This window comes from Marmota marmota, unplaced genomic scaffold, assembly GCF_001458135.2.
Source record: "Marmota marmota marmota unplaced genomic scaffold, marMar, whole genome shotgun sequence".
NCBI classification, from domain to species: domain Eukaryota; kingdom Metazoa; phylum Chordata; class Mammalia; order Rodentia; family Sciuridae; genus Marmota; species Marmota marmota.
In genome coordinates this window covers 863,287-887,881 of record NW_025999932.1, presented here as the reverse complement: position 1 = coordinate 887,881, position 24,595 = coordinate 863,287, and the positions used below count along the sequence as shown (strand labels likewise).

Here is a 24,595-nt window from a genome sequence, read left to right as displayed (position 1 = left end):
CCCCCTCAACTCATTTCTCATTGCCCTTTGAAGAAGCTTAGGGTGGCCCGGGACTGCCACAGGCCTAGTGATCGTGACTGGTGCAAAGCGCCAGTCACAGGTGTCCCAGCGGTCAGTGAGGAGTAGGCCTTCCTGGGGCTGCAAGCACAGCAGGACGCCAGGGGTTCTGCTGGGGGAGCCAAGCCAGGGCCACACTGCTGCTCACGGCTGCTGCTCATGGTGAGGAGAAAGTCCTCGGGGCTGACCTCCATGTTCCGGAGCCTTCTGTGAACACTTCACGTGCTCCTTCTGACGGGAGTGTGGTGCAGCACAGAGCTGTGGCTGGCTGTGTGCCTGCGCACTGTGCAGTGGGGACCCAGGCCTCCGCGGGAGACCCGCCCTGCGGCAGACAGGCTTTAGCAAGCCAGGACTGTGGGGCGGCCGTGGCCCTGTGCCCGGGAAGGGGAGGGATGCTCAGCTAGACAGGTGGCCACAAGGCAGCCATAGAGCAGGTGCACGGAGCCTGGGGGTGGAGGGTCAGTGTGGCTGACCTTGGGACATGGAGATGGAGAGGTGACCCCTGGGGCACAGGGGATGAGTGGCTGTGAAGAGATGGCAGTTGATTACAAGTGATCTCTTTGAAACACCAGCCAACACTTGCAAACCTCTCTGGGACTCATTCCTCCCCCCCAATTTAAATCTCATCAATTATTAAAACTCTAATTACAAATAATTATTATTAGAGGGGGTTTTTTTGTTTGTTTGTTTTCTGCTTTCTGTGATTTGTGATTGTGTGACCTGGACAGTCCTGTGCAGGGAGTTCCTCCCAAGTCCAGGCACGTCGCTGCACTTCACCTGAGCCCAGTCCCCCACCCGCACTGTGTGGGAGCAGCGTGTGTTGACCCACCTCCAACAGTCAGGGCTCTCAGACCTGGAGGGGACGGCAGGCACTGGGTGGGACGCTCGTGGCTGTGACCCCACCAGCACCCACAGACTGGCGCAGGCTGACAGTGTCAGCAGAGTGTCCTCGCAGTGAGCCTCGGCCAGCTGGCAGGAGGGAGGTGGTGGTCCATGGTAGACAGGAAGGGAATCCCCCACGTGCGTCGAGGGCATCTGGCCTATGGACCCGGGCAGCACCCTCAGGACGTGGTGTAACTTGGGTTTGGGATTCCAGTTTGGTAAAAGGCAGTCAGAGCAGGTTGTAGCAAAAGAACTGAAGTGACTCCTGCGACCACCCCACGCCCCGTTTACCTGCGAGAGACCATTCCCCATGGGCCACGAGGATTCCTCACAGTGCCTGCTGCCCTGTCCACGTGGTGGGTTTCAGCTGGACAGAACTGGAGGTGGCCAGTGGCGACAGTGTGTGGATGCTCTGTCTGGCCTGTCTGCTGGTGTCGCGAAGCGCCATGAACGCCGCGGTGAGATGGCCAGCAGCAGCCGCGTGCTTGGATTCTGCAGCTCGTCCCTCTGCAGCCTCAGGCTCCTGAAGCCCTCTCCCTGGCTTTGTGCTCTGGGGCCCACCTGCTGGTTTCTCCCCGAAGGCTCCAGGAGAAAGCAGCCGACACCATCGAGGCGCTGCAGAAGGCGGGCATCAAGGTCTGGGTGCTCACCGGGGACAAGATGGAGACGGCTGCCGCCACCTGCTACGCCTGCAAGCTCTTCCGGAGGAGCACGCAGGTGCTGGAGCTCACCACCAAGCGGATCGAGGAGCAGAGTCTGCATGACGTCCTGTTCGAGCTGAGCAAGACCGTCCTGCGCTGCAGCGGGAGCCTGACCAGGGACAACTTCTCAGGGTGGGTGCCCTCCTGCCCCTGAAGGGTCAGGCCCAGCCTCCACTGGCAAGTCCTGGGGTCTCCCCATCCTTACAGGGACCTGGGTCTCCTGAGGGCATGAGCACAGGTCCTCCTGGGTCAGGTTGAACTTGGGACTGAGTCCTGGACCTCTCAGTCGTGGACTGAGACACGTCTCCCTGCTCCTCTGTGTGGAGGTGCAGGTGCAGACTGTGGGCAGGGTTGAGGGTACGGGAAGACAGACTGAGCACGTGTTCTTGTCTTCCTCTTTTTTTAAAGTGTTTTCATTGGGATAATTCTTGACTGCTTCTAAGACTCAGGGGCTCTGCGGCAGATGCCAGAGAGAGTATCCAGGCAGGCCGGGGTTATCAATAATGCAGGCGGTCTGTCTGGGGCGAGGCAGCGTGCTGGGATGTCCGGCAGTCTGACAGACACAGTGTACAGGGCTGCCGTGCTGGCCTGCGGCGCGTCTTCTGAGATGGGGCTTGTTTAGCTGGTTTTAGATTCCCATTAGTGTGGGCAGAGCATGTGAGTGCTCTCATCAAATGCAAATTTTAAATTATTCATAAGTAGACGAGGATAGTTCTCTGTGCCTGAGATGCATTTGGGGATTGGGAGTATTTGTCATTTTGAAGGCTGGCAAAGAGAGTGTGTCACCCCTGTTCTCATCAGCTTGGGTTATTGGGCAGGGAGTCTGTGGCTGCGAGCTGTACACACAGACGGGGGTGCAGGAATCTGGACCCAGGGTAGGCTGACAGACAGAGGCCCTGTTCCCAGAGCTTCCCACGAAGCTGTGGCTCTGTCTGAGGAAAACAAGAACATTTCATTAAAATATCATCATAGTTGTTACATGCAGTGCTCCGAAGGTTGCCTTGATGAAGTGGAGGCCCGGCGGCTTAGTCCTGGGGGGTGGCAGCACCTGTAGGTTCTAAAACGTGGATCTAGCGATTGAGTGATCTTTCTTATTTGTGTGGCCTAACAGACTCTCAGCGGATATGCAGGACTACGGTTTAATTATTGATGGCGCGGCGCTGTCATTAATCATGAAGCCCCGAGAGGACGGCAGTTCCAGCAACTACCGAGAGCTCTTCCTGGAGATCTGCCGGAACTGCAGTGCTGTGCTCTGCTGCCGGATGGCGCCCTTGCAGAAAGCCCAGGTGCGCCCCTTCGTGACCCAGGGATGCGTGCTGAAACACCAGCCCTGTCCCGAGGTCCCTCAGCCCCGACTCCTAAAAAACCCAGTGTGGTAGCACCTTTAGAAACAGAGGCAGGAATGGCAGAGGTTTCAGTCACCCTCCCTGACTAGTGAGTGTGGAGTCCAGGGTGGCCCTTCCAGGTACAGTGGCTAGGAGGGTGCTGGCTCCCTCCTGAGAAATGAAGAAAGGAGGGGACTGGCATTTACTGAGTCCCTGCTGTGTGCCATCCCCAGTCATCAGTGCTCTGGCCTTCAGCCCTGCGGGATGAGTAGGTCCTGACCTTACCAGCTGGCCTACGTGTCCAGAGCATGCAAATTGGACTCTTGCCAGTCCAGCTCCAAACTTTGGTCCTACCCCCTTGAGTTCTTATGGGAGACACACCTGAAGTGTTTCCAAAATACTTCTAACTACCATTTAAATGCATTATGGGAACTACATGTAAACATGGCGTCTTTCCAAACTCAGTAGACCTGAAGCCCCAACTTGATCGCAGCACATCTTAGAGACAATAGGCCAGCATCTAAACTGTTCATTAAAGAAATCTGCAACTTCTCAGATTGGCCCAGTGGTTAAGGTAAAATAAATCTTGCACAAACTCTAAGAACCAAGTGCAAGGACTGGTGGTCAGCACGTGACATGTGTGACGCTCACCTCTCACTAAGAGCCAGGGCCTCCCTGGGCAGTTCTCAAGGAGGTGCCCCAGGCTCAGGAATCATGTGCATCCTGCTTCCATGAACTTACTTCGTTCCTTCCCTCCTCTAATATGTTCCACTAAATCTGTTTCAGTTACTTCCCAGATGCAGCTAAGGTTTTCTGAACCAGTTCTAATTTCTCAATTGGCTTTTGAAAAGCTTTCTACATTGAATTTGCATGCCAGTCTCTCATCTTGAAACCTGCTTCCCATCTTTCAGTCTCACCCCTACACCCGTGCACTTGGCACCTACGTGGGGGAGACCACAGAGAAAGCTTGGAACCCTAGAAGTCATTCAGTGCACGCAGGTGCCAGGTTAGCTCTGCGCACAGGACAGTTTTGAAGAGTAAGATAGCCGGGGAACCACGGCTCGCTCTTTAGACTCGCCGCCTGACACCAGCCCGGCTCTGCAGACCTGCTCATGGAGCCGAGTTGGCACCTGCCCTGGTATTTGAGTCGTGGCCAGCCATGCAGCTCACTTGATGGCCCTTTCACAGCCTGTCGCCATTGTGTCTCCCACGTCTCACTTTATTCTGCTGGTTTCCAAATAGGGATGACGTTGTGCTGCATAGAGGGAAGCAGGCTGTGGTGAATTAGCTCCAAGCCAGCAGCGCTCCCACCCCACCCTTCAGCTCTGCCTGTGTGCACCCTTGTGTGCCTCTATGTGTACTGTTAGGGAATAACCCTGGCAGACAAAGCAGAGGAGTCAATTTTGTTATCTTTTCTAGATTGTTAAGTTGATCAAATTTTCAAAAGAGCACCCCATCACCCTGGCCATCGGTGATGGCGCCAATGACGTCAGCATGATCCTGGAGGCCCATGTGGGCATAGGTGAGCCAGGGGGAGGCTGCGACAGGAGGCTGCCCTGCCTGGGCCGGCTCCCAGCTGGCTCCTCACTCTCCATGCTCGCAGGGGTCATTGGGAAGGAAGGCCGGCAGGCGGCGCGGAACAGCGACTACGCGATACCCAAGTTCAAGCACTTGAAGAAGATGCTTCTGGTCCACGGGCATTTCTACTACATCAGGATCTCTGAGCTGGTGCAGTACTTCTTCTACAAGGTAGGCAGTCTCCACACCTCCCCCTCGGGCCGCGTGTGCCACCAGGACAGCCTGACCCTGGGCAGGAAGGAAGGGGTGTGTCTCTCACCATGGGAGGCTCCCCAGCACCTCCTCCCCCCCAGATCTCACTGTGGAGCTGACGGCTCCGGCAGTGGGGTGCCTGTGGGGCACCATTTGTACCTCTCCCAAGAGCCCGGCTCCCTGGGCAGTAGCTGATTTCCTGGCTTTGCTGACCCCTTCCTAACAAGAGTCCCTGTACACTGTCTGTGTCACCGCAGGCAGAGCAGGGTTTTAGTGGCCACTGAAACGAGAAGAGAATTTCCAGAGCCCATTCTGTGCTCCTCTGCAGGACGCAGAGCACGTCTGGGTTGGTCCCCACACAGAGTAGATGGTGTGGGCTCTGATCCTCTGGAGACCGTCACTGACCTAACGGCCTGCGGCTTGCCTTTCAGAACGTCTGCTTCATTTTCCCCCAGTTTCTGTACCAGTTCTTCTGTGGGTTCTCACAACAGGTCAGTCCTCACGTCCTCTAAGTCAGGAGCCTGTCCTTGCCTTGCTCCCCTTCCCTGGAGGGTGGCTGCAGTGGGGAGAAGAGACTTTGGGACATCCAGGCCACCTTGCCACAGGGACAGTGAGCAAGCTCACTACTGTTCCTCCCACTGTCCCTCCCACTGCCCGGGGCCCATCAGCAGGCGGGTATGGGATCAGGTGCAGGCCACAGTGCTGAGGAGCCTCTGGGCGGGTCTGCTGGCCTCAGGTGTTGGAGAGGCAGGACCCACCTCCCAGCCCCCAACTTGGGGTGTAGGGTCCACACTGGAGGTACTCATGGGTGTCTGTGTCATCCTTGGGGCCAGAGGCCCTGCAGTGTGCCAGGGGCAGGGGTGGTGGCCTAGGATGGGGACAGGGACAGGATGAGGGGGCTCCTCAGCCCTGCTTCCCAGGTGACGCCTGCGTGTGCCAGTGCACAGTGTGCCAGCTGTTTTTCTGAAGCATCCGGGACCAGGCAGGTGAATCTGGAGGGTGGCTGTCAGAACTGCAAATCCTTGTTCCACTTCTTCTTCCCTTTGTCCCCACTTGGCAATCTGCAGTGACAGAATGGGTGGGTCAGAGCCAGGAGGGGCCAGCTGCAGCTTTGTCCTGGCCCTGTGAGGCTTTGTAGTCATGCTGTCCCCTCTGCCTGCAAGGGTGGCTCTGGGTACACTGTGGGCACATTCTGTGGCCAGCTGTGGTTCTCTGTGTTAAGTGAAAGAGGACACCAGCAGTCTATGCAGGAAGTGAGGTGGTCAGCGGACGCCCTCTTCCTCCAGACCCTGTACGACACCGCGTACCTGACCCTCTACAACATCAGCTTCACGTCCCTCCCGATTCTGCTGTACAGCCTGATGGAGCAGCACGTGGGCATCGACATGCTCCAGAGAGACCCTTCGCTATACAGGTGGGTCCCCACCATCCCAGTGGCCCTTCCCTGCCCAGAAGCACCCAGGGACTGCCTCAGTCCTTCCGGTCAGCACCGACAGACATGTTCAAACCTGGGGATGTTAATGGACTGTGCACTTGCCACCAGGAGCCCTACCAGCAGGAGTGTGGCCTTCGCCCCCAGGTCAGAGATGGCGGAGAGGGGACGCACGTCAGGCCAGTCTGTTTGATGACTGTGGAAGAACTAGGGATGAGGATGTCGGGCTTCTTGTGACCATGAATTCATGGCCTGGATCACCCTTTAGAACCAAGTGTGTTCTGTTCAGAAATGTTAGTGGATCTGATTTCAGTGTGATCTTTTCTTCTTAAAAAAAAAAAATGTAATTAATAAAGAATAGATGTTTTTCTGTTATTTCAGAACTGCCATTCAGGATCTTTGGCAGACTTGATGTTCCTGTTTGTCTTTTTAAATTAAACATGTATTTTTCCTCCAATTTAGACTCACAGGTGGTTGCGGAGCGGACTCCAGGGAGACTCCACGTGCTCTCAGGCGGTTTCCCCAAAGCCCGCACGTTGGGAACCGCGGGGCACGGAGGCTCTCACCACACTCTCGTCTTCCTCAGGTGGCCTGTGTCCACCCTGTTTGGGGGTCAGGCATGTGCGGCGGTGCAGCGGTGCAGCCACACGGGTCGCCTTGTGTAACGCTGTCCCCTTCCCTTTGCCACAGGGACATCGCCAAGAACGCGCTGCTCCGCTGGAGGGTGTTCACCTACTGGACCTTCCTGGGGCTATTTGATGCGCTGGTGTTTTTCTTTGGTGCTTATTTCATGTTTGAAAACACAGTCGTGACCAGCGGTGGACAGGTCAGTACTGTCCTCTGGTGGCTGAGGATGATCCCTCACCCCATGTGATCACGCTGTGAGAATAGTAGCTCAGCAGGGCTCCCAGGCCCTGCGGGTGGGTCGCAGACGCCTGTGCGTCCAGCGGACACGTCCAGGGTCACGTGGCAGCAGGGCAGGGCCTCTGGGGTTCCCGGGCATGCTGTGTGACCTTCCTTCCATGGCCAGCTCAGGGCCAGTGTGCCACTATGGCATCGGGCAGCACTCCCGGGCGCGGGGTACATTGGCGTAGCGTGCCCGAGCAGGCCGTGCCCCGCGGCGAGCAAGGTGTGTCCCGGGCGCTCGACACTGGCCTGCTTCCTGGGGTCTGTTTTATTTGTATCTTGCTTTTTTCTCTCTGCTACTCGCCTCCTTCACCCTCAGATAGTGACCACCAACACACACATGGTAAGAACCGTGGGTTTGTCCTTCCTCTGTGTTTTCTGGAGTGCACTGCAATTAAAATATTTCTCGAAAATATTTTCACATGTGACCTCTACTGTGTGCTTTGTGGGTAGAAATGCTGTCAGTTCTCCTGCCCTCTACTGGCCAGAGACCTGTGTGTTCCGGCCATCTCTCTCCCTGTCCCCCCACCCCAGGTCTGTGTCAGGCTCTGTGGATCTGAACCCTCTTCATGGTGATGAAGGGCAGAGTCAGCAGGGATGAGAGGCCTGAGGGCATGTTTCAGCTGGCCAGGGAGCTGAGGGGTGTTGGGCAGACTCCAGAGTGTCCCTGAGGGTGCCAGCCCTAGGCCCAGTGTGGTCCTCCCTGAGGGTCACAGCCCTGGGCCCAGCGTGGTCCCCCAGGGTCCCAACATGGGGCTGGCATTCCGAGGTGCGTTGGAGGGCAGCTTACCAACAGAAGGCTTTTCATTCCCGTCCCCGGCACCGTCTTCCCCTGGTGGCCGCCCATGTCTGCCCCGCAGCCTGTGGGTGGGGACACAGAGGCCCTGCCGTGAGTCCTGAGGATTTGTTCCCTCTTTGGTTTTCTCAGGGCCGAGAGGTGCTGCCCTTTCCCGTAGCCTAGGTGGTCTTCCGTGAGTGCAGTCCTGCAGCCTGCTGAGGCTGCGCTACTGCTCCGGGGCGCAGTCCCTGCGGCTGCTCCTTGCCCTGGTTTGCCAGGCTGTGTGGTTCCGGCACGGCCCCCACCATCACTGTGGCTCCAGAGCTCCTTACTTCTTCCCTCTCCCGGGCCTTTTCCCTGGCTCAGGCCTCCTGTTGTGTCCTGGACCTCGGTCTCGGGAGGTAGTGGCATGTGGGTGGCACGGCAGTCGTCACTGGCTGCGCTTCCCGGCTGGCCTCGGCCTCGTCCTGACAGCACCTGTTGTCTCGGACGTTCCTGGAACAGAGGTCGAGGAGACTAGTGCAGGACCAGGGGTGGTGCGGGCAGGCCCTGCATGCGTCCCTCTGGTCAGGGGAGGACACAGCTGCTCTCCCTGGAAAGGCAGGCCAGCTGCTGCTCAGGCCTTCCGGCCGGCACTCCTCAGGGCCCCTCGTCCCCTCCAGCCAGGCTGTGCTGCCACTGGCCGGGGCGCCACTGTTACCTCTGGGGGACCCCACGTCCTGCATCCCTTGTCTCCTGAGAGAGGTGTTTCAGCAACATGTCCCAACCTTGTACTCCCTGCCCCTTGTCACATCACTGGAACTTGAAATGGGGTCGGAAAGAGTCCAAGGTGGAGGCAGCCCAGGGCGTCGTGTGCAGCCACACAGCCTCAGGGGACATGGGTGGCCCCAGCTGCATTCACCGGCTGTCACAGCAGGTGCAGGATGCAGTCTCCTCACCTAAGAACTGGGAGGTGCCTGGCGGCGATGGGTGCCCACCCGGTTCTGGGACGTTCTGTGCTGGACTCCCCAGCAGGCTTGCTCCAGGCCCCTAAGGCCCCCACAGCTGAGACTGCACGTCCATCCAAGACCACGGTCACCAACAACCACAGAGGTGACTCAGGGCTGCCCAGGAGTTCAGGGTCAGGATGACCCAGGCCACCCCATGCGTGATGTGCCTGCCCCAGTGGCCTTCAGGGAGCCCTGTCGGCTGCATCCAGCGTGTGCGCGTGTCCTGGGCAGTCCAGAGCCCACCCACCACCAGACAGGAGCAGTGTCAGGCAGGGTCAGCAGAGGTCAGGAACTCCGCGTCTCCCAGCAGCGACCCTCTCGGTTCTGGGGTTGCAGCTTGGTGATGAGACGCTCTCTGATGGCATTCTCCATGGCCCGGGTACATCTTACAAGTAGTCTAGAAGTCTGTCTCGGTGGTCAAGCCCTCACCTGGACTTCACAGCGCAAATCCCAAGGCACTGCCATCGTGTCCGCTGCGTGGCAGGCTCCTGCGTGAACACTGGAGTTCAGAGCAGGCCATGGTGGGATTCAGGAAGACCAGGAGGGTGCTTGAGATGCCAGCATTCGGGGCGGGGGAGGTGCGGCCACACCGCTCCAAGCAGAGGCGTACTTTGGGGGAGCGTCCCCCACGCAGGCACATTGGCGTGCTGGAAGGTGTGAAGCGTCCTATGAGAATGCTCATCCTCAGAGGTGTCGGAGAGGCGAGGAGGACTGAGTGGACGCCCCGTGAACATGGGAACCTGGCTAGGGAGGGGCAGGGAGACCGTGACTGCCAGAGGCTCCGTCCCCTGGGTTGCTGGTGCAGGAATGCAGGGGTGTGCCGCAGAGGTGCTGGCCATGGCTGCGGGGTGTGTCCTCACGTTAGGATGGGTCCTGAGAAGTCAGAAGAGGAGTGTCGCTGGGGGTCGGATCGTCCCTCTGACGAGGAGTGTCCTGGGGGCCCGTCCACCTCCCACCCAAGATCCCCAGACTCTCAACCTAACCAGGACCGTTGGTAGCTACCAGATGAGATCAGGAGCCCACAGCAGAGGAGCTCCGTGCCCGCCACCCAGTGACCTGGCCAAGGGCTGTGGGCACAGAGGGTTGGTGCTCAGCACTTCCCGGGTTCCTGGCTGAAATTCACAGCTCAGGTCTCAAGATAGCTGAGCCTTGCCGTCCGCCTGTGAAAATGGATGGTGGCTCACATGTTTTAGTGGACCCCAGCCAGAGGCCTAACGCGTCTCCCTGGGACTGCCATCAGCCAGCCCCTTGAGGAGGCATGGCAGTGAGGTGGAGGGCCGCCTCCGTCCCCGGCCCAGCATGTCCTCCTGGTGTGCTGCTGCCGAGGCTCTGGGGGACGTGGCATGATGTGCTGTCGTCTGGTTTTGTAGACACCTGCGAGGACAGGGAGCCCCTCTCTCCCTACGGCTCCCCAGGGCCCCAGCAGTCGCTCAGCACCACTGCTCCGACCCTCGGCCTGGTGCCCTGGGAGGTGGTGCCAGTCCGCAGCTGGTCTCGGGCTGAGACCTCCCTGCCTAATGATGAGGTGGGCTGGGCGTCTCTGAGACGACACACACCTCCCCTGCGCGAGGCCCCAGGTGCAGGCCAGCCCCAAAAGAGGCCGTGAACCCAGGCAGGAAGCCTCTGGACCACGCAGGGTCTCCCTGTGCACCGTCCCCACTCGGGGCCACACAGTTCCTCCCAAGTCACCGTCCCGGGCATGCAGCAGTACCTCTGGCTTCTGCCCAGTAGATGCAGGTGCCAGAGACATCCCAGGCACAGCTAGGCATGCCCTGCGGGCGTGGTGCCCTGTCCAAGGAGCTCTGCGGGTGCAGATCTGAGCTTTTGCTTGCCTGTGTTGTCCCATCCGAGGAGAGAGGCTGACTTGACCAGGACACGAGCCCAGGGTGTGGTGAGCAGCTGTGCCACTAGGGCCCCGGCACTGAGCGCTGACTCTCCCAAAGTCCCAGCCCGTGTGCCCCGGAGTCCCCAGTGCCTTCCCTGCTCACTGCGTGGACCAGAACTCGTGGCCTGCACCTCACAGAAGTCACTGCCGGGTGTGGCCCTGGCTGGGCATCTTAGGTTGAAAACTGCCCTAGAAGGCCACTGCATCCAGCCTTCTGGTCCTTTGTAACACAGAGCTCTGATTTTGCCTTAGAGTGGGGCCAGGGGCATTCTCTGAGAAGCACAGCTCTAGCACCCCACAGGCTGGGTGTGGGCCACTCACGGAGGACAGGACCTTCACGGTGGCCACTGTTGGAGGCGAGGCTTCCCTGCGACTGACCTCTCCCTGGGAGGGGCATCTCTTACTCTGCGTGCCTTGTCTCTGCTGGAGGTGTGTTGTCTGTGGCTGGACGTGTCCGCACTTCCCGCCGTCCTCCAAGGCCGCTGCTAGAGGAGGGCAGCTGTGAACCCACTTGGTGCTCCCTCCTCCTGCGCTCGGTGGCTGGCGTCTGTGGCATCTGGCCACTGGAAGGGCGGCCCTTGTCCCGCTCTGTCCCGTGTGTCTGCTTGTCCCCTTTCCTGAGGTGCTGGACAGTGTGCTCCCTGTCGCCCGTGTGTCCGGCACTCCTGGCTGTTTCTCAGTGTTGTCCCCAGCAGCAGTGTCTGTCCAGCAGCCTCTCACGTCCTGGGCTTGTTCTCAGACGGGGCAGAAGCGCATCTGGGCACTTGGGTCACTTGTCTCTGCAGAAAGCAGAGGCCAGGAGGTGCCTGTTTGACCCAGCTGTGGGGGCTTCACCTTCACTGGGCAGCGCTGGGCAGGGCCAGGTCAAGGCAGGCCGTAGCCCCGCCCCGCGCAGCCTCCAGTCTGTGTGGCTAGGTGTCATGTTTGCCGTGGCCTTGGGAGCAAGGGGCTGCGTGCGCAGGGAGTCACTCGGCTCTTCTCCACAGATGTTCGGGAACTGGACCTTTGGGACACTGGTGTTCACGGTCATGGTGTTCACCGTCACGCTGAAGGTGGGTCTTCTCTGAGCCCTCCTCGTGGCCAGCTGCTCAGAGTAGTCTCACACCCCACGGCTCTGAGCCATGAACCCACACTGAGGCTGATCCACCTGCCCAGGGCCACCCCCAGCTCCCCTTCCCTGCCTAGACTCATGAGGCACCATGTCCCCACGATCCTGGGCGACCTGGTCCCTGAACTGCAGTAACAGAAGTAAGCGAGGAAGTCTCTACTCCAGTGGCGGATTCAGATCAGAATGCTTTCAAAGGGACCATCCCGCCAGAGCCCGCAGGTCAGCCCGAGCCAGCTCTCTGAGGCCAAGTAGCATCCTATGAAGTCCCCTGCCGCCCAGCCTGCAGACAGTAGGAAGGGTCGCAGAGGCACCTCTGTGCCGTACCCCAGCCTGGCGCTGTCCCTGCGGGCGAGCTGGGAGCTGGTGGCAGGGCTGGGGTGGATGAGCTGGTGGCAGGGCTGGGACAATGAGCTGGGAGCTGGTGGCAGGACTGGGGTAGGTGAGCCGGGAGCTGGTGGCAGGGCTGCGGTGGGTGAGCCAGGAGCTGGTGGCAGGGCTGGGGTGGGTGAGCTGGGAGCTGGTGGCAGGGCTGGCACAAGGAGCCGGGAGCTGGTGGCAGGCTGGCGGGTGGCCTTTCCTTCTCAGGTGAAGTGAGGAGTGGCTCAGGTCTTCCTAGGGAGCTTCAGGAGGTTTCAGCCCCTGCTGGGTTCTGTGCAGCTTCGTCCTGCACGGCTTTCTGCCTTCCTCATGCTGTTGACCTCCCTCTTCCCTCGCAGCTGGCTCTGGACACACACTACTGGACTTGGATCAACCACTTTGTCATCTGGGGGTCGCTGCTGTTCTACATTGTCTTTTCCCTGCTCTGGGGAGGAATCATCTGGTAAGAACTGATGAACATATTGACGCACGATGGGCCATCCCGCGTCCCCCCAGGCTCAGGGCGTGAGTCCCCTTCACCTCCTGCACTGCTGTGGGCCTGCCTGCATCCAGGTGTCCAGTACACATTCTGCTGCTGCAACAGGATACCTGAAGCTGAGTGATTTACAAACAATGGAGGTTGTCTGCACTTGTGGCCCTGGAGACTGGAAGTCCCTGAGCTTATGCTGGACTCTGGCAAGGGTCTTGTGACACTGGAATCCTCACAGGGCAAGACAGGGCAAGCATGCCCACTGGACTGTCCTCTCATAAAGCAACTGATGCCACCATGAAGTGCCTTGCTCATGGCCTGACCACTTCCCCAGGCCCTTCTGCCATAGCCCTTGACGGGAGTGGCATTGAGACTCCACATGAGCCCTGGGGACACGTTGAACCCAGGGCCCTGGCATGCAGAAGGACAGCACACTGCACACTCTGGTGGCAGGATACGCAGACCTGGCGAGTGAGTCATGGGGCTGTGACAGGCTCTGTGGGGACAGGCCAGCGCTGCAGCAGGCAGGGCCCTATTGTGCCCTGGAGGGCAGAGGTGACTTCCCCATGCTGTTGTGACCTACCCTGAGCCCAGAAGACCTCGCTCAGGGACTGCTCAACACAAGAGGCTGTGTGCAAGTCCCACCACGTCACACGCTGTGCACACAAGTGACAGGCGGCTCCTGTCGCCCCAGGAAAGTCAGGGAGTTGGGGTCCAGATCCCTGGCTGCCGGGGGAGGGAGTGTCACTGCAGCTGAGGCGGCCGCAGGGGAGTGAGCGGGTAGAGGGGTCAGCCGTAGCAGCAGGGAAAGATGGCCACGCTGCACAGCCCCCTCCCCTGGGCAGCTGGCCTCACTGGGAGGCCAAGAGCCCCCCTGGTCCACATCTGCTGCCCAGGAGCTGTAGTCTCTGTCCCAGCCCCTCCTTCCTGGCAGCACAGGCTCCTGATCCAGTGGCGGAGCGAGCAGTGGGCTGGGGAGGGTCTCCAGCAGCCCTCCAGAGCCGGGCCAGAGTTCAGCGGGCCGCGGGTGGAGGAAGAGGGTGCCTCCGCTGGAGTGCGCCTGAAACTGGGTTCTGCTCCCGCATCACTCACTTCCTGCCTTTTGGCACAGGCCCTGCCCACCCCGGCCTTTCCAGCAGCTTCTGTGCCCTAGGACTCCACTCTGTCCCCTGTCACCTGCAGCACTGCCACCTGAGGTGCCCATCGGCTTTAGCTGGAGGTGGGCTCTGCCTCTCCCTTTCCCGCTCGCGGCACCTGCACCACGGAGCAGGACACACAGACCACCTGAAAGCAGGGCCCTAGTCACGACGGGCTGGCCAGTGGGTGCTCAGTCCCTGTACTCCACCTACAGACGCCCAGGGTCACCCTGACATCCAGCGTCGTCCCGTGCTGAGTCTTGTGGCAGGAGCTCTTGCTGGTCAGGTCTGCCCCACCTCTGTGGTGAGGGGCAGGCTGTGTCCAGGCCCAGGGGTCGCCACTCTGCTCTTGTTTCTTCTGCCGTCCTGAAGCTGAACTTCAGGGGCTTCTGGCTTCCTCTGGGATGGCCCTCCCTCCCACCAGGACCCTGCGCTGTGGAAGGTCCTGCCCTATTTGCTCTCGCGTGAGCGCTCCAGAGCGGGCAGCTGGTGCCCTGCCCAGTGCTGTCCACAGCAGGAGCCGGACTCTCCAGAGCAAACGAGCTCCTCATCAGGTGTGGGAAACCGCTGGGACCCATGTGTCCCTCCCAGAGGGCTGACGGCCCTGGCTGTGTCCCCTGCCTGCAGGCCGTTCCTCAGTTATCAGAGGATGTACTACGTGTTCATGCACATGCTGTCCAGTGGGCCCGCCTGGCTGGGCATCATCCTGCTCATCACCGTCAGCCTCCTCCCGGATGTCCTCAAGAAAGTCCTGTGCAGGCAGCTGTGGCCGACAGCGACGGAAAGGACCCAGGTACGGAGTCCACCCAGGCCGGTACGCGACCCTGGCTTTACGATTGGGACATGTTAGTAGCAGGATTGTTCAGAGGTCGGCCCAGATCTTGCCAATCAGCTTCATAATGAGGCATGATTTCAAACTTTAAATTAGGAAAAATTCAAGATGATCAATGTATAATTTGATGATTTGACCTAAACAATCAGCTGAGAGAAGAAAGAGAACAAAGATTAATAGAAAAGATAAACTATCTTCTGTAAATCCACAGAAATTTGAATTTAATCGTTACTTTAGAGGTTAGATTACATTTTTAAGGTGGATTTGGCTCAACATGTTGACGTTGTATGAAGGATTGCTGGGTGATGGGCTACCTTTTCTCCACACTCCCAAACTGGCCGACACGCAGAATTGTGGGTTCAGAAAGGAAGCTGAGCTCAGGACTCAGCCTCTGTCCCCCTCCAGAGTAACCTCAGCACTGGCCTCTTCCCTGGGACTGCGGGAGGGTGGGAGGCACCAAGCCCCATACCTGTGCAGCCTCTCCAGGACCCCAGCCATCAGTGAGGGCAGAAGGTAACCCTCAGTTAGGGGCCAGCTGGGTCACAGTCCCTTGGGAGTCATTAAAAATACAGATTTTCAAGTTACCTCCCTGCAACTTTCTCACCTCTGTGAGGTGGACCCTGGGACAGGCTCCCCCGGGCCCCCAATGATTCTTGTGCCATGGTAGGGCAAGACAGCTCCTTGGCGGGGAGCAGAGCTCATGGCACAGAGAGGTGCACGGCAGAGGAACGCACAGCGGCCTGGCCCGCGGTCCCCCACAGCCCTCCACGGCCCAGATGCCCACCCCCAGGGGTGCCAGCGGCCCTACTTGGGATGGGAAATAGGCCAGCCCTGCCCACCTCGGAGCCCAGCAGTTGAAGGGGCCCTGATTGTGAACCTTCCCAGGACTCTGCTATCTTAACACGTTGAGACCAATGCCACCAGCCCAGGCCTCCCTCCTCTGTGCCTCCTGCCGCCCTGGGTGACGTCAGTGCCAACAGCCATGACAGGGGCCTCTGCCCAGCAGTGGTGGGCGTCCTGCGAGCCGTGTAGGTCTGTGGCCTATCAGTGAGGATGTAGGGAGGGCCACTCCAGGACCTGGAGGGGTTTGGGGTGCAGCTCACACGCACAGGCTGTGGTATCACCTCAGTATCTCCGAGACAAAGCCACCTCCAACACCAGAACACAGGGCCTGGACCCTCCGGCTCATGGGAGGAGAAGCACAATGGCTGTCCACACTGAGGCCATGTGTCCTCCCAGAGGCACTGCCCTTGGATGGGAGCCGAGCTCGGGTCTCGAGCAGTGGTGCTCTGAGACACACATGTCCCTGATGGTCCCATGCAGGGGCACGTGTGCTCGTGACGACACCCCACACAGAGCGTGTGGTGGACACACATGTCCATGCATAGGGGAAACAGCAGATGCAGGCTGACCACGAGAGAGCAGGCTCCAGTCAGTGTCCTCTGGGTCCCCAGCTATGCCGCCTGGCCCGCAGGTGCTGGCGGACATTGAGGTGCTTGGCTGGACACACCTAGTCGGGCAGAGTTGGCAGGCGCCGCCCGCTGGAGGACCTTCCCACCTCCTCAGCCAGCAGTGGCAGGGCTGCAGTGGCCTCTTGGCCCATGAGGAGCACCCAACTGAAAGCAACCTGAACCCGCACAGGAGGCGTGAGGCAGGAGGCGCGGGCGTCGGCCGGCCCTGCAGCTCAGGTCGGCTGCTGGGCCGAGCGTACGGGACTCGTGTGCTGTAACCAACTCACCGCTCTCTTGTCTCTCCTTCCCTCACCCTCCCTTCTCTGCCTGCTTTGCCTCCATAACCACTCCCTGTCCAAACCTCTCCCGTGTGTGGGCTCCGGACCGCGGGACGGGCAGGCTAGGAACCAGTGCCTTTCTGTTGAGCAGCCCACCGTCTTTATGCTTTCCCAGACCTCCAGCGGTCTGAGTTTCTGACCAACAGGTGACCTTCTCTGCCTTTTGCATGCTTGGGATCATGGCCACAGGACGCGGGGTGAATTTGGTGTCAAGGCCAGCCAGCACGTTAGGAAGCACGGTGACTTGCTGACCGTGAGCTGTATCTCCCCCCAGCACAACCCGCTGGCCTGCCTGGGGTCCTTAGCAGTGGCAGGGTCCACGCTTGTTCTCAGATACAGCCACTCAGCACCAGCCACCCAGACGCTCCTCAGACTGTCTCAGCATGGCCCTGCCCTCCTTGGCCCCTGGGGGGTGGACAGAAGACCTCCTCCCACACAGCTGTGGGGAAACTGGGGGAGGCAGGATGAGCGGTTTGCTCAGGGCCCCCAGGGTCACAGGGCACAACCGTGCTGATGCTGGACGTCTTTATCAAATTCCTCATGTTTTTAAAGGCCCGATTGTTCCGGAGAAAGCCTCTCGGGTGCTCTACTGAGCACTGGCCTTTTCAGCAGGCCGTTTACGTGGCTTTCTCGGTCAGCTGCACTGGCCAAGGCCTTTGCCTCCAGAGCCCAGGTGTCAGCAAGCCGAGCAGCGTCTGTGTTTGCCTCAAACCAGAGACAGTCAGGACAGCCGGGGCCCCCACCCCTGCCCTGGCTCAGGTGGGAGATCCCACGGCAAGGAAAAGGTCTCTTTCCTCTTAGTGACAGTTCATCTTTTACACACTTTCAGCTGTTAGATTTTTTAAGGTCAAGTAAATAATGGCAAACGAAGTTTTTCTAATTGGGTCATGTCACACTTTGTTAAAACAAATGACATGATTGCAGCTCACATTCTACATACTTGACAGCATTTCAGATGACATTATTAGGGACACTACAGCGAGTCACAGGAGGGGACTACAAAACTAGCTAGATCAGGCCAACTCAGACTCGGCTGTCCCAGCTGTCCACGCAGCTGGTTAGGAGCGAGTTGCTTCAGAGCACAAGCAAGGGCCAGACTCTGGCCAGGCACCCTCACCTGGCACAACCCCTGCCGCACCCACTCCTGGCCACAAAGAGGAGCACTCTGTTGCCATGACACCACGCCATCCTGCAAAACTTTGGAGGAACCAACATTCATTCTGCTGGCCCATTCTGCTTGGCCCTTCAGACAGGTGGTTCCTCTCCCATGTCCCTGTGTGGAGCACCCAGCTGGCACACTCTGCGTAGTGACGTGCACTGCGCACGTGCCCGTGTGGCACTGCCTCTGCACCGTCCCATGGTTCGTTCTGCACCCCTCGCCTGTGAGGGGCGGCAGTCCTTCCTTTGTTCACTCTTCTGCCTGGACTCCTGCCTTCAGACCTTGTGGTTCTTGACTCTCGAACGCCCGTTTCCTCATCTCCGAGGAGCTAGCAAGACTGGGTGCGAAATCGTCCCAGACGCGGGCTCTTGACCTGGAGTGGGAGGCGCCAAGACGCCGAGGCGATGGGACAGGTGGAGGCATGCCCTCGGCCCCCTGGCAGTTCTTGGCAGTGCCTCTCTCTGCTGAGGAAGCAGCAGGGACACTGTGGGAGCAGGCAGGTGCAGCGTGGCTTCTGGAAGCACCCATGAGCTGTCTTGTAGGAGCAGGACCTTGAGACCGACTGTGGTGGCCTGTGCAGTCTCCCGTCCTGCTCTGCCACCACACTCTGCCAGCGGCAGCCCTGGGGCCACCTCTGGCTCCGAAGGAGTTGCACGGTGCACTCGGTGCCTTTCCCTGGCAGAGGGCCCAGGATGCGCAGGGCCACCCGCAGCCCTCCCCCAGAGGGTGTAGCTCTCCCCCCGGAGGCCGCGGCGTCATGTCTTTCCTCGCCTTGCAGAGGAGCATGCAGCACAGAGCACCCGTGGATGCCGTGCCCAGCAGCGACAGGCCACTGCTGAAGGACCTCTTACCGCAGCCGCGGCGTCATTAGCTCCACGCTAGGTAACGGTGTGGCCGCTGCCCGCTGGGCGTGGCCCGTGTGCTGTGACTCTCAGACTGTCTGTTCTTCCTCCAAAGTTTTGCTGTGCTGTGCCATTGTTGATAACAGAGGTTCACAATACAAAGGAACACACCCTTTACACACCTGTGCATTTCCACCCAGGTGAGCGCACATGCCTGAGAGTAAGCTGACCAGGTAGGGCGCATGCGTGCGTGCGCGTGTACACACACACACACACACACACACACTCACGGCCAGTCTCACCCAGCATGCAAGCAGTCGACTGTCCATGTCCAGCGTTTGCAGACAGGAGCTGGCTCCTGGTCAGTGGTGGAAGCAGCTCAGTTCGGGCGCGAGTCGGGACAGATCCTGTTCCACATCAGAAGTGGAGCATTGCTCAGTCGCACTGGACACAGCCCAGGTGGCTCCCAGCTGACCACCATTGTCTAGCAGCTATATCTGCTGGTCTTGGGCTGTAAAGATTCCACGTTGTCCAGCACTTCAGACTCGGGGTTTGCAGTGAGCCCCATGTTTGCCAGCGGCCCCCACCTAAAGGTAGCTTTGTGCGGGCATCGTCCCTCGTGTGGACTGACCGGTACCGTTGGCCTCCCCGCCAGCTGCGTGGATGCAGTCTGTGCCGCGGGCCTCAGTGGGTGGTCACGCAGCAGCACGGCCACCTCCATCAGGTAACAGCAGGCTGAGGGCCAGGGAGTGGGGGAGGCCAGCCATCGTCCCAGGTCCCCCGGGCTAGATACTGGCCTGGACAGGGGAGTCCTGTCCTCCTCTGGGGGGGGGAGCACTTCCAGGTTTGAGGGTCTCTGGGGCCTTTGTGCTTCCACCGCGTATCATGAGGGCCTGGGAGGCACCACCGTGTGTCCTGCGTCCCCCCACGTGGTTCTCCCTGGGATGTGAGAGGCCTGCTAACAGAGGTTTGTAGTTCTAGACGTGGACAGACACGTTGCCTCTGTGGCAGCTGCTGTGGGTGGACCCTCACCTCTGGGCTGGAGTTCTGTGGGGACAGGGCCTCGGGTCAGCACGGGCTGCTCCCGGGCTTCCTGAACTGACTGCCCGTTTTGTGTCTTGGCAGAGCTCGCGGCCACAGGAGTCGGTGGTTCCAGACTCGTCCCTCTCTCCTCTCTGCAGAGCTCAGGTGCACAGAGCCCCAGGCCCTTGGCTGCCCTGGGCGACTTCTGCCTAGGAAGGCAGGCGGGGTGCGCCCGGGGGCGGGGCGCTGTGCCCCCCCACGGGGCCTCTCCGGCAACTGCTGTGGATCCAGCCTGAGGTGTGGGTGCTGGGGCCCGCTCAGAGCCCGTGCCACGGTGGACAGTGCCCAGGCCCAGCGCTGCAAGCTGTGCTCGCTAGTGCCTGTGCACTCGTGCGCCTCTCCTGGTGCCCAAGGAGGCGAAGCCCTGGCCGCAGGCCACTCTCTGGGGCAAGCACACCACAGTCTTTCGTCCCCTGCCCATGGCCTCCAGCTCCAGCTGGACTGTGAGCGCAGACCTCGCCTCGGCCCCTCCTCTGCACTGCAGCTGCAGGCTGGCTTCGCCCAGGCCTGTGTCAACCCCGTCACCATCTCTGTGTCCTGTCACCTGAAGAGCCGTCCTCTAGTCTGTACCTCCACGTCCAGCCCCCATCCACAGCCGTCCAGCTCACACACGCCACCCTCTGCACCAGGCCCCTCTGCGCTTCCCCCCTGGTGCTGCAGGCTGGACGCCCCGCCTGACCCCGAGGGCGTGTCCACCTCCCGGCCCTGCGGCCTGGCCCGGCCGGTTGCCCACTACCTTAAGAAGCAGTTGTTCCTGACTACATCTGAGTCTCCTGAGGAGGGAGCTTGGCAGGGATTCCAGGTCCCCTTTCCTGACACCAGCTGCCCTTGGAGGAGGACATTGTCATGGCGTGAGCCTGCGTGGTGTGCGCCCCTGGCTGCCACACACCCACGTGGGAGTTGCCAGTTCGCCTTCCTGGAAGGGGGTTCCGGGGTGCTGGGGAAAGGTGGTGGTCCGGGGCAGGGCAGGGAGAGGTCTGGCTGGCGGTCAGACACCCACCCCTGCCGTTTGTACCGAGGTGTGGTCCTCCGAAGCCTGTCCCAGCCAGTCAGTCCCAGCGGGCATGCTGCTTAGCAGCCCCTCCACGCCTCCCCAGGTGGCTCCTGCTGTCCTTCGCAGCCCTCCTGCCTGGGAACCTGGCCAAGGTGTGTGTTGGAGGGGACAGGCGATGGGGGCTCTGTGTTACGGAGCTCCTGCTACCTGGGCTGTGGTCTGTTTCTGGGAGACTCTACCTGATGGCCTTGGTGGACCTGTCTTAGAGGAGACACTTGGAGGCTGGAGCCTCAGCCTGAGGGAGGAAGGCCAGTGCCCTCCATGCAGTGGCCCATAACGGGGACATGCTGTTCCCCAGCTGCTCGAGAGCAGAGGTCTGGGGAGTGCCGGTTCCCAGGCAGTGTGAGGTCTCACCTGCTCAACCCTTAGTCTCACAGCAGTGGCCCCACCATGGGTAGGTCAGAGCAGGACACTGTACCAAAGAGGGGTGGCCTCCCCGGCTGAGGACAGAGGACATCGTGCCCCCCAGCCCCTTGCCGCTGGCCTGCTCTCGCCCCAGTCACTTCCGTGTCACCCCTGTGGCAGCCAAGCGTGGCTAGGGCCCACACTAACCCGCAGACAGTGGTGTGTGCCCGTCGCAGCCCTTCTGAAGAGCCCAGGAGGGTCTGGACGTGACACCTGCAGGGCACAGGCTCGCCGAACGATTATCAACAAATTGTTTGTATCGTATTTTTTTAGAGATCTTGAAGTTGCCTTTGCGCTGAACTATTTTCATAGCTCTTTATATCTCTTTTATCCTTTGTTAACATATCTGACTTTTAAAGTATGTTTTTAGAGCTTTAATGCCTAAGTTCGTGGAATCGTGGCCACTTTACGTTTCTGTTCTGGTGAGAATTCCACTGTATGTTCCAATTTCTGATGAATGTGAATCTCTGGATCAGATTTGGTTCTCCATGTCTCTGTTTCCTGGTGTTTCTGGGGCAGCAGTGAGTTCGGGGGCATGTGAAGGTCACGATGATTTGCTCTTCTTTGTCCTCACGGTTCTCTGCAATGTCATCTGCTTTCCGTTTTGTTTTGTTGTTAATTTCCATCCCTCAGCCTTAAAAATAGGAGATTCCTGCTTGAGGGTTTGGTCGGCTCGACCCTGTTCTGCCTGAGTGGAGCCTCGGGTCTGGGTGTGAGGCCCTCGCAGCGTCGTCTTACTCCTGGGAGGTTACTAAAGGGATGTGTCTAGTGATGGAAACAGGCACAGGCTGAAACGGAGGAGGAGACCCACGAAGGGGCCCTGCGCTTCGGCTCCGTTTCCTGCCACAGTAACTTTAGCCAGCAGTGAACATTGTTCGTAGCTTTGAAAGTCTCCTGCCACGTGAAGGGAGGAATCCTCACCTGTGAGGGTGACCGGTCATGCACACCCCGTCTGCACACAGCACGTCAGCTCCTGCCAGCCGTCTGGCGACGCGCATTCTCTCCCGTCCCATGCCTATGTGTGAGCTCACCCACACTGCTCTCTCATCCTGGGCACCCTGCCCCCTTCTGAGGCTCCCATGAGGGGCTGTGGCCTGGCTGGGAAGACGAGCTCTCACGTGCGCACGGCTCACTCTGCAAAAATGAGGCTGCCCTGCAGGTACACGGGCCTGCGGACGACTCCCCGCCTGGACTAGGATGCTGTCGCCTCCCAGGGAGGTCCAGCCCCAAGTCACGGTGGAGCAACAGGGCCCAGGTCCACGGGAACTGCACACACGCCCCTGTGCTTCTGAGCACACCAGCGCCTTCTTCCACAAAGTCCCGCCCACCCGTTCCGAGCACAAGCAGACCAAAGGCCATGCCCAGGACACCTACGCCGGCCAGGAGGCCTGGATGCTGAACTGGAAAGAGTGGACCCTGGGCACCCAAGGCAGGTGCTCTCAGTGGGCCTCTGAGCATTTTGCAGCTTTGCCTGGAGAACTCCAGGGTGGGGGTGAGGGAGCTGCTCCAGTTGCCAAGCACCAGCCAGCGTCGGGTCCAGAGGAAGCGCGCCCCTGGGTCCTGGAACCGCCAGGTCCGTGTGCTCTGCACCGGCCGGCGCTGAACTAACAACCACTCTTGTTCCACCTCGATGTTATTTATTGACAACACAGTATAACTACAGGTCCTCGCGTTCTACATTTCTTTTGGAGATTGCCCATTTGTTACTTTAAAAACAGGAAAAATATCAGTTGGCGAATGCAATCTTTTTTTTTTTTTTAACCAGAGGCAGGTGAGTGGGAATGAAACTCATTCTAATGCTGTGTAAACAAAGCTTTAATGAAGGTATGTTGGAAGTATTATGAAAGTGATTCTACTTTTGCAGAAAAATCTTAAGATCAATTTATATAGCTTTATTTTTTACTTTATCAGGATACTCAGAATTTTAATATGCCTATATTGTCTCTGACTTAAAATAACATGTCTGCATTACCATTTAAAATGCCCATTCACTATGTAATGTAATAAGAGAGAATCTTCAAAAATGTATTTAATGTGAACGGTATCTATAGCTGTCATCATCATAAACACTGGAATTTATTTTTTAAATTATCAAATGTGGTAGGTACATTTAACATATATCATCCTCCAAACAGTAACATTCAGCTGATAATTCGTTAACTTGCTTTGAAAAATTAAATTGTGATTTAAACCAAATCAGGCATTTCTGTAAAGTTTATTTTGTATGCTACTGTTTTTAACTTTTATTTCTGTAGCAAAAGTACAACTTGATGATCTTAATTATATTGGATTTTTCTGTAGATTATCCAAGCAGAAGACATGAATTTGCTCACAATAAGTACCAAAAAAATCTGCTTCCATCTGCTTACAGATACACAGAGTCCATGAGTTGTCCCTAGGTGTCCTGCTGAGGGAAGCTGGGGGAGGCACTCTCGGGTGGCATCTGCGCAGGGTGAGGCAGAAGCAGACTGGAGTCAGCCCTGCCCCTTGCTGCCCGGCACGCGCCTGTGTATTGTGGGGTGTCTGCACCTCTTCTGATGCTGATCCCCTCCGGGGCCACCTCCATGGCTAGCATGTGACAGCTCTGTTCCCAGGCCTGGAGGACACAAGGGGCTTACCCAGAACCCAGGGTCGGGATTTCTCAAGCTAGTGGGTCATTCTCACCATGCGCTCACCAACCCCCGCCTGTGCCATGGCCCTCGACCCTGCGACTCTTCTCCAAACCCTGGACTCCCCAACCCTTGAGTACTCTGCAGCCTGCAGAACTCTTCAGGTGCAGAGCAGACCCCTCCAGGTCTGGGCACCCCGTTCACCTGAGAGCATCCTCACCTCCACCAGGTGTGGAGCCCCCTGCCCCGAACCTCCTGCCAGGGCTCCACTGCGAACAGACGTCCTGGAGGCCCAGTCAGGCCTCTGGCTCCCTGGGTGGACTTCTAGACCTGGGGCTGTCTGGCCCTGGAGGGCCACGAGTCCAGCTGCCTTTTCACTCATTGCAATGGTGACCGCATCTGGAACATTCCTTGGCCTGCCGCCGTAGACCTTCTCCTGGCCACTCACGGGCTGCCAGTGTGGAGGCTCCAGGGCCTTTGCAGGTGCAGTCCTGCAACCTCCACCTCACAGGCAGTCTCCCCTCTGGCAAGGACAGCTGTACTTTCCTGGGACTAGGGGAGAGTAGGGAACAGGCCAGCCAAGGAAGGTTGGCTTCCTGGGAGAGGCTGGCCCAAAGGTGGCCCTGCAGAGCACACCCTCCAGCCCACACATGGGCTCCCGCCCAGTAAGCACCACCCAGGGACAGAAGGAGCAGGAGGGCTGGCCTCCATCCTGGGCCCATCCTGCCTGTGTCTGTCAAAGGTCTTTTGTAACTCAGAACTTGCAGATGGCTGGGCGTCACCACGCGCAAGTCGTCCCCCCAGTGGGGAGGTAGAAGCGGGAAGCTCGAGGCCAGCCTCAGCAGTTTCATCTCAGAAACTCATGGGAACCCAGCAGGTCGGAGTGTGTGCTCTGCTTTAGGTCTGGCCCATCAACAGTGTTTGTATGATAAACTTGACCTGAAATCAACTTTTACTATGATAAACTTTTTTAATGTTATCTTCACCTTTAAAAAAAAGGAGGGGC

General features: G+C 58.8%; 1 protein-coding gene across 9 annotated transcripts in view; it reads left to right on the top strand.

The window, feature by feature from the left end:
* Atp11a (ATPase phospholipid transporting 11A) overlaps positions 1–23,350 on the top strand; it is a 106,565-nt gene extending 83,215 nt beyond the window's left edge. For 3 of the 9 annotated variants that reach the window (XM_048800609.1, XM_048800606.1, XM_048800608.1), the window contains exons 19-30: positions 1,521–1,772; positions 2,752–2,926; positions 4,385–4,487; positions 4,569–4,714; positions 5,167–5,226; positions 6,022–6,149; positions 6,858–6,993; positions 11,712–11,777; positions 12,550–12,653; positions 14,444–14,630; positions 19,564–19,591; positions 19,632–23,350. In XM_048800609.1, coding sequence (XP_048656566.1) covers positions 1,521–1,772; positions 2,752–2,926; positions 4,385–4,487; positions 4,569–4,714; positions 5,167–5,226; positions 6,022–6,149; positions 6,858–6,993; positions 11,712–11,777; positions 12,550–12,653; positions 14,444–14,630; positions 19,564–19,591; positions 19,632–20,596 — 2,350 coding nt within the window. In that variant the 3' untranslated portion in view covers positions 20,597–23,350. Of the gene's footprint in view, positions 1–1,520; positions 1,773–2,751; positions 2,927–4,384; positions 4,488–4,568; positions 4,715–5,166; positions 5,227–6,021; positions 6,150–6,857; positions 6,994–11,711; positions 11,778–12,549; positions 12,654–14,443; positions 14,631–16,498; positions 16,584–18,374; positions 18,590–19,563 lie in introns of those variants that run through there. The other 6 variants (XM_048800611.1, XM_048800614.1, XM_048800607.1 and 3 more) reach the window with 6 other exon arrangements.
* Positions 23,351–24,595: the final 1,245 nt, after the last annotated feature.